Source organism: Meriones unguiculatus, chromosome 5 (assembly GCF_030254825.1).
Source record: "Meriones unguiculatus strain TT.TT164.6M chromosome 5, Bangor_MerUng_6.1, whole genome shotgun sequence".
Lineage (NCBI taxonomy): Eukaryota > Metazoa > Chordata > Mammalia > Rodentia > Muridae > Meriones > Meriones unguiculatus.
The window spans coordinates 41,418,536-41,427,709 of NC_083353.1; the positions used below are offsets into that span (position 1 = coordinate 41,418,536).

At 48.3% G+C, this 9,174-nt stretch overlaps 1 protein-coding gene across 2 annotated transcripts in view; it reads right to left on the minus strand.

Moving 5' to 3' along the window:
• Antxr1 (ANTXR cell adhesion molecule 1) overlaps positions 1-3,411 on the minus strand; it is a 176,026-nt gene extending 172,615 nt beyond the window's left edge. For both annotated transcript variants that reach the window (XM_060383696.1, XM_060383695.1), the window contains exon 1: positions 2,885-3,411. In XM_060383696.1, coding sequence (XP_060239679.1) covers positions 2,885-3,072 — 188 coding nt within the window. In that variant the 5' untranslated portion in view covers positions 3,073-3,411. The remainder of the gene's footprint in view (positions 1-2,884) is intronic.
• Between the last annotated feature and the right edge of the window lie 5,763 nt (positions 3,412-9,174).

Below are 9,174 nucleotides of genomic sequence, written 5' to 3' on the forward strand. Positions count from 1 at the left end.
TAGTTTTGTTTTGCTCTGTTCTGAGACTGGATCTAGTTACTTCGCTCAGATTGGCCTTGGTCTCCCAAGTGTTGGCATCAAGCCTGGCCTTGCTGCTTACCAAGGTGGAATGCACACAATGTTTGGAAACATAAGAGTATAAGTATTAGATATTTCTCCTAAAATATCTTGCAAACATGCCCAATGTGTAATGGGTGTCCAGCGCTCTGCATGCTTCATGTCTTACTTAAGTCCCATTGTTGGACATTCAGGTAATTCTCAGCAGCACTACCACAGGCAGGAAGGGGCTCCTTTCGAATGCTTTTTTTTTTTTTTTTTTTTAAGATAAAAAGTCATTGGATGGAAAAGAAGACCTTTAGCTATAGCAAAAGCACACGAAGCTTTCTGCTGATCATCTTCTTGTCCTCACTACTCATATGGTGGCCATATGAGACTATCTAATTTAAACAAAATTAAAAGTTCACGCCCTCATTTGCATGGGGAACACATATGGCAAGTAGCTACTGTCCTGGGCAGCAGGAACTCAGCTCTTCCGTCTTTCTAAAGAATTCTACCATGCAGTTCAAGTCCACAAGACCACCAGTCCACACTGTCCCTAGCAAGACAGGACACAGGTGGCCAGCGCTGGACAGTCTAATGCCTTAAAAAACTCTGCCAGCCTAATGCACACTATCCTGTTTGAGCCTTTTCATTTTTTTAATTATTAGCGATTCGGAATGCTATTGTTCATGTATTAGCTTTCACATATATTTTTTCTTTGGAAATTAAGATATTAGGCTATATTCTGACTAGCTTTTCCATACCAAGATCAGTCTTCCGAGAGTAAATTAGGTTGCAGAACCTTTTGCAGCTTACTGCATTTCCCCTTTGCTAGTGTTCATCCCCTGAAGAGCACAGTGCTCAGCTAGGCAAAGCTCCCTCTAGTCTTCCTGGCTTTTGTGTTCCTGTCATTCTCTGTAAGACGCAAGCCTGAGGCTACACAGATATCCCTCACCATTTGCCAAAGAACATTAAAATAATAATAATAATAATGACCTCATTACCCACTTATTTAAGTGCTCACAGGTACTTATGTATTTTTCTACTTTGTCCACATACTCTTTGAACTTACCAAACTGTTTTCAATAGTTTGCCTTCTAGTGCATTTCAGTATTTGCAGAGAAATTATGTCTTCACTATTCTTTTCCAAAAAGAAAAAAAAAAGTATGCCTTTTGACCTAGTTGTTCTCCTCTCAGAAATAATACTGAGATGATTCTTTTGAATCCCTTCCATCACCTGAAGAAATTTCATTTATAAATTGGACCAGAAGTTCAGTTCAAATTATAGATTTGGTATAGATGTGGGATACCTGGTTATGTTCATAGCACCGGGGCCGTCCTATGGGGACATGGTGATTTTGCTTGTTCACGTTTCCCCATGGGCCTCTTGGAACTGGTTGGGCTGTGGCTTTTGTTGTTATTGTTTGTTTGTCTTTTGAGGCAGTCTTAATTGGTAATCCAGATTAGCTTCAAACTCACTATGTAGCCCAGGAGCCCAGGAGCCCGGGAGCCCAGGATTCCCTTGAACTCCTGCTCCTTTCCCTCCACCTCCCAACTGCAGGGCTTCCAGGCATGCACCACCTCCACAGTAGGTCTAAGGTGCAGGGGAACAAACCCCGGGGTTAGGCACTCTAGGCAAGCATCCTGCTAACTGAGGGGCAGCACCGGCCACAGAGTCCCCTCCCAAGGGTACAGTGGGGACCCCCTTTGATACCAGAGTCTCCCTGACTCAGAAGTGCCAGGTCCCACCTGCTAAAGTAACAAACGAGTTCCCATTTCTTAGCCCAGGCCTGACTTCTAGTATCCAACTCCTTGTAAATCTGCAAGAGAGAGAGAGCTCACTTTTTATCCAGAAGAACCTGGAGCTCAGCACAGTTTTTCTGCGGAAAAACCCAACCCCAGCAGCAACTGCGAAGCACATTTGGTGTCCAGCAGCCAGCTTATTTTTCAGGACTCTTGTTCCAACTCCCAAATACTTTCCAGTCTGTGAAATTCATCTCCCCACCACTGTAACTGCAAGCGCCTGCCTCTCCTTGGCACTGGCACGGAGCTAAGGAGCCTGGATCTTGAGGGACTTTTTATTGTTGTAGCTGCTTCTCAGCAGAGCGCGTGAAGCGTACTTAAGTGACTGCGACTTGGCAACCCTGTGGGGATCTGGAAAGTATGGAACTGGCCTTAAGTCCATTTTAGTAAGGAGGCCAATCACGCTGGCTTCCCTGGCAGCCCATCAGTCAAAAGCCAACAGCGCAAACTTACCTACAGCTCAGTTCTGAAGGCAAAGGGCTCTGGGGGCATTTGCCAGTATCTGAAATCATTTTTGGTTGCTAACACTTAGGCAGAAGAGTGGCAGTGAATTTGGCATCTGTCTATAGGGTATATAGGGAAGGGAGCAGGACCGGTGCTCAGCACCCTACAGGGGTTGGGGGGGGGGCGGCGAAGTCCACACAAAGGACCAGCTGGAGCCCCAGAGGTAGAGACTCCGTGGCTTGGACTTCCACTGAGTGCCCAGGGTCATCAGGCATCATGCCATGAGAACAAAGACTGCATTTTGTGGCCGGACATTTGTAAAAGGAGATGGCTGGCTTTTAAGAGTGCCCTCGCCTCTAACTTTGGAAGTGTCTGAAAGTTCTACCTCTTGTTGTAATCCCTTCTCCTCAAGGTGGGAAGTAATCAGACAGCTAGAGCCAACTGCATCCTCCGGGGACGGGACTCGCAAGCTTGGGACCAGGGACATCAAGAAAAACAGACTAAGCAGCCTAGATGCCCTTCAGCTGGGGACCAGAGCCCAGCTGTGTTTTGCCCTGGGGGACCGCCCGCCCCAAAGCAGCATCCTCTAGGCACTTACTTGTCCAGGATGAAATAAAGATCGAAGCCCCCGTAGCAAGCTGGTCCCCCGTCCTCGCGGCGGGCCCCGTGTCCGGCGCACACCAGCACGAGCGCAGCCACGCAGAGTCCCCGCAGGCCCGCGCCCAGGCACCCGGCGCGGTCCATGCTGCAGTCCAACCGCTGGCCTCTCTTGTGTCCGTGGGACATCAGGGACGCGCCATAGGCGGCCTGGGCTCTGTTCAGGTCCCCAGGCTCCCTGAAAACGCCCGGAAGCAATTGTCCAAAGAAGTTCAAGGATTTCACTCTGGTTTCCGCTGGTTCTGCGCCGGGGTTTCGGGTTTCAGGGACCCCAGGGCGCTGTGCTCTGTGGTGCTCCTGGGCTCGGGCCGCTAGGCCGCTCCCAGGCTGTGCTTGAAGATTTGCAGTCAAAGCGGTTCCGTCCGACGGCTCTTTGTCCTAGATTTTAAGCATGATGGGGTGGGTTTTCAAATTGTTCTTGGTTGGGGCAGTGCGGTGTCTTTGCTCCCTCCCTTCTCCCCTCCTTAGTTTTTTTGGGGGAAGAAAGTCTAAAGAGTGCCACCTTGTGGCCAAGGGCGGCGAAAGTGTTGGGTCTGTTAGACTTTGGCTGGGGCAGGACTGGGTGGGGACATTTTGGTGACAGGATAAATCCTTGAGTTTTCAGGTGAGCTGCTCATCTTTAATTAACCCTTCTTGTCTCGCTTCTTGCCTTTCCCACGACCACCTCTCCATTCCCTCTAGCCTTCCCGTGCTTTCGTTCTCTTTTCCTCTTCTGCATCTGCGGATACAGTCCCTGTAAACATTAGATGAAAACTCATTTCCTTCAAGCAACCTGGCTCCAGCTCCAGGCCAGGCCTTTCAAACATGAGCCCTTGTGCAAATGAAGCAGGGGAAAAAAAAAAAAAGCAAGGCCTTCGTGAGCTGAGCCATCAAGTGATCTTAGTTTTATTGCTACTCACAAAGGTTGAAATTTTCACACAAGATGCCGCTCGACAGAGTTCTTGAGGGCTTGGACCGGCCCAGGCATCTAGATTTTCTCATCTCCAAGTTTTAGGGAGGCTGGGATATCAGCTCTTTGTTTCTGCCTGTAAACTTTGCCTTTCCCTCCCTGTCTCTGATGAAGCACTGAGGAAGTAAACAAGGATCAAGAAATCAGGTACAGTCCCACAGCTCATGTGCTTGCCTTCCTAGAAGGAAGGGTTTGAGTCTCAATTCCCACAGGACATAGGTCTAGCTTCTTCACTCACTCTGGAAGTCACTGCAAGTCTGTCTCCAGTTCTAGGCTCTTCTAGATAGGCACACCTGTTGCCTCCGCTCACGAGCCTCTGAGACCTTCACTCTCCACCCGACCATCCTGGTAGTTTTCCAAAGCATACACCATGAAATTCCAGTATCTTGGAATGTTTTATTCATCGATTGTGCTTTTGAACGAGCACATTGCCAGCGAATTGCACTAGCTCCCCTGTGAGGTGACCTCCAGAGTTGCCCAGACTCAGTTCACACATCTCCCACCTAGGTATCGCATACGTGACTTCACTTCACTGTGCGGATTTGATGCTGTCTGGTTTTTGAGACATGGGTATGAGATATTGTGGCTCCCCCTCTTCTTGGATCACTTACTCTGAGGACACCCAGTGGCAACCATGGGAAACCCAGGCATCACACCCTGGTAACTTGGGTGCTGATTCTCCAGTGCCTTGCCAAGTCTTCATGTGACTGCAGTGTCTGAGATACGATACCTTACCTGGCTCCCCCCTGAATCCCGACCCATGGAAAGCAGGAGACAGTTTTTTACCTGTGTTTTAAGCTGCTGGCTTCAGGGGTGGTTTGTTATACAATAGATGGTAACTAACAAATGCCTTATCATTTTAAACACTGGAGAATTTCTGTAGGATGGAAATGATTCAACAATTTCCCAGATTTGCTTGTCTATGAAGCTATTTTCAGGTAACACCTTCTGGCACCCACATTTTGGGAATGACTGTATTCAGAAAAAGAAAAAGAATTAGGGGAACTGGTCTAACTGGTCTAAGTGGGCTTTTTCTTTACTTTCTCCTGCCTCAAAAGAGGAAAACCCATCTTGGCCTCACCAAGCTCTGTGATAAGGAGGATGAGAAATCTACAGAAACCAGCTGGACCAATGAAGGCTGGAAAACCAGGGGACACTGGTCCAGGGTAAGAAGGAACTTGACAGTGTAAGAGTTTGTGAGACTGGTGGGGAAAAGGACTAGAATGTCTCTGTATGGAAGCAAGGGACAGGAGGAACCAGGGATTAAGATCATTTCATCTGAAGGTCCTCAGGGTCCTCTGAACTATTTAAGAGTTTGGGTGGCACAGGAATGCCTTGAAATATTGTGGGGAGAGTGATCTAGAAGGCCAGCCTGGGAAAGAACAGGGGTCACCAACAGAGCTCTGTCAAGCCAAAAGTACCATGATGGAGGCTTAGATCTCAGAGGAGGAGGAGATTCCATTCAAAATGTGTTTACAGAGAAGTGGGGAGGGTAGAAGAGTGTGCCTCTCCCCAGGACAAACATGACCCTAGAGAGGGCAGAGAAGCAGCTGGAGTCGTTCAGGTATTAGAGAGTACCAGCTGCCCTGCCTCTCTTCCAGGATTTTGCAAAGAGGCCTGTTGATACAAACTGACCAGCCCGGATCATCTCCAGCTTGCTGCTGCTACTGCCAACACTGCCTCCTCCTCCTCTTCCCTCCTTCTCTTCTCCTGCCTCCTTCTCCTTGGAATGAAAGTTTTGGTTTCATTGAAAACTCAGTTATGTTATGTAAATATGTTTTTGTTTTAATCCCAAGTGTGGGATTTTAGTTTGGGCTATAGTTTGTCCACAGTTGATAACTGTCTCATTCTGGGTGTGGCCTTTACCAGCTGGTAACAGCCTTGGGCATGGAGAGGGGCGTGGTCTAGGACTCTGAGGGATATAAATATGGGAGCCCAGAGGGAGAAAGTGTGGCATTCAGTGTTGGCATGTAGCAGTTTGAAGTGAACAGAGACAGTGTAGCGGATGGAGAAAAACTTTCAACACAGAGGCTTAGAGGAGACAGCAGGGTCTCAGGATATGAGCAAAAGGTTTACTTCAGCTGCTGCTGACAGGTTCTTCCACATTGTTCCCAGAGGGGATTTTCTGTTTTTGCTTTGTCTTTCTATAGTCTGCTTAAAAAAAAAAAAAGATTGGAAGAAAGACTGAACAATTACACAAAGTGTAGAAAAGTTACGAGTGGATATGAAGGGGGTTGAAAAAAAAGCAGTTAAAATAGTAAAACTAGAAATGCCACTCAATTCTGTTTTGGAAAGATTGCAGAGTTGACTGTACAACAGTGTTTATGGGTAGAGGTTAAGTGTGTGGGAAAGCAAATAGTGCCGCTGACAAGGGGAGAAAGAAAGTGTTCAGGTCTGGAAACTAAACATGGGGGTTTCCCTGATCTTGCCCCCTTCCCTGCTCTCTGGGCAGGGTGTTCAGAGCACCTGCCTGTGACAGAGGGGAGGAACAGGAAGCCATACAGGCCAAAAGGGCTCTGGAGCCAAGTGCACCACTACAGGAACTGCCTGGGGCTACACAGGCCCCATCAACCTTTGTGCAACATATGCCTGCTAATGACGGTGGTGAGGCTTGAGATGAGATGACATGGTCTTTACCAGCTAGTAACAGCCTGTTGCTCAGAGGGGCGTGCTCTAGGACTCTAAGGGATATAACTATGGGAGCCCAGAGCAAGAAAGTGTGGCATTCTATACTGATGCAAACAAAATGGGACAACAGGCTATAAGTCAGATAGAATAAGTCAGGTGGATCTGCTCAAGCTCGGGGCTCCAGGCTCCGGCCTTGCGTCTGCCCCTCCTAGATGTTTCCTCCTGCTCCTGAGAAGGCTTGTGTGTGTGTGTGTGTGTGTGTGTGTGTGTGTGTGTGTGTGCTGTCAGAGATCAAGGGTCCTAGCATCCCTGCGCACACTTAAAGGGCCAGGACTATGATCAAAGAGACCTAAGGAGCTGTACAAGGCTTAGGGACAGAGACCATCTATCCCTTTATTTTCAGATTTGGATGTTCATTCAGTCTGGGCTAGGCTCTGTGCTGACCACGGGATATCTAGATGGCTACAAATTCTTGTCCTCACGGAGCTCAGATGAGGAGGTCGTTGCGGACAGAAGACAAATTAAACAGACACCATAGCAAAGCACCCTGGCTATGAGGAAGACCAACTGAGGCTCTCCACCACCAGAACTCAAGGAGAGTGTGAGAAATGCGCATTTCCAGGCCCTCATCAGACTCAGAACCCGAGCAACTGCCAACACTTCTGGGAAAGCTAAAGCCAGAACCACCGACGCAGAGTACGGATGGCTGTCTAATCAGCCGTCACCTCTTGGAGGTGGCTGGAAAGGGACATCTGGTCGCTGAGGAGGCTTGACTCACACTGTTCTGGGCCCAGTATTTCCCCAGTACTGCCTGCTGATGGCCACACAGATGCCTTTTCCCTCAGGGAGCTCTGTCTACCTACACACACAGTCCTGCCGCCAGGGAGAGGGGTCAACCAACCAAGAGGTGAAGGAGATAATCTGAGTAGGCTTGGAGGCATGAATAGGCCTGACTTGTTGGAGGACCAGTGAGAGTATAGGCTTGTCCTAGAGTGGGCCTGGGGTTTCCCTCCTGCACAGTTAAGAACTGAATTTGAATCTTTCAAACAACCTTTCCATCTCGGAGCCACCATCAAACTCCTAAACCTCCAGCCCTTTGTGGAGAAATACTTGTGAGTCTGGAATAGAATTTTTTTTATGGCTGGGGACAGCCACACGAGGAAAGAGCTTTCTGTGTAGGCCTGGTAATCTGAGTTCCATCCCTGAAATCCACCTAGAGGCAGGAGGATAGGGCAGATTCCACAAGTTTGTCTTCCAGCCTCCACAAGTGCACCATAGCTCGTTTGTATGCCTTCCCTCCCACACACACTAACAATCAACACATGATTGATTTGAAAAAAGAAAACAAAGAAAATGTCTGGCTGGATTTTGTTACTAAGAGTTCTGGGTAGGCTTGACGGAGCCATGCCTTAGTGGTCAGCTGGTGATGGAGGCGATGGTGGAGGAGATGGAGGTGGTAGAAATGATACCAGAAGGGAATGAAGACATAGCAGTGAGACAGAAGAAGAGACCATGGCGGTGGTGGCAGTGCCACAGGTGGTAGGAATAGTTGTGGAAGTCGTGGTGAGGATGGGTGACTTGTCCTCAGTGTGGGTGGCAGAATAAGTGAGGAGGGGAAGGCAACATATAAAAAAAGAGATGAAGGAGCCTGTGGTGGTGAAGCAGTAGAGGTAGAGCAGGCAATAAAGGTGGTGGAGGTGGCAGAATTGAGGCACGAAATGGTCAAGGTGACAGAAAGTGGTAATGATGGAGATATATACAGGATAAAGATGGCTGTATTTTTCCAGATGGAGATGGAGGTATTTGGTCAAGTTTTGATACCAGTGGTAGGGACTGACCACATGGTAGTCAGGGACAGAGATGGTGGGGATGACAAAATGGTGGGTGGTAAAGTTGGCTAGGATGATGGAGAGGGTATATATGGTAGAATTGGTGGGTTTTATTGAGGTGATGGAGACCGTATGGGTGATGGGCTTGATGCAGATGGTGGAGGTAGTCAAGGTGATGGAGGCCATGAAGATGTGGGAGCTGAAAACAGAGAGGTCAATGGCAGTATCAGAAGTGGCAGGGATGATGGAATTGGTGGAGGGATGGAGATGGTGTAGGTGATAGATGGAGAAGGATGGAAGTAATCAAGTTCACGGCTACGGAGTTGGTGGTAGAGGGGGTAAGGAGACATTTATGTGTGAAATATGTGAAGCGCAGTGAGTGGGTAATTCCTTTCCATATTTGATGCAAAAAGGGAAAATTAACTTGTTCTTTAGAATAAGCAGTGAAATCCTAATAACACAGTCTCAGCAGAATCAGGGAGGAAAACACATGCTCAGCTACTGCCAGTGACATTTGCCCTGGGGTTTGTGGGGTTCAGGGTAGGGGCAGGAAAACCCGGATGCTCTGCTAAGTCCAACCGAACACTGTTGGATGTGGGATTTGTGAACACAGCCCTAAGATTAGTTGGGAAAACATCCCAGGATTAAACTGGTTCAGCCGAAGGCAGAGGATGGTGGCTGTGGAGCAATAGGCTAAGACTATTGAACTCCTTTGGTTTTCCTGATGAGAGAAAATGGATCCCAAGGCTTTGTAATGGCTTTGCAACCCTCCAGGGTGCTGACCACCATGGTTGCTGTTGGAGCCTTAAGGATTGCATTCTTGCT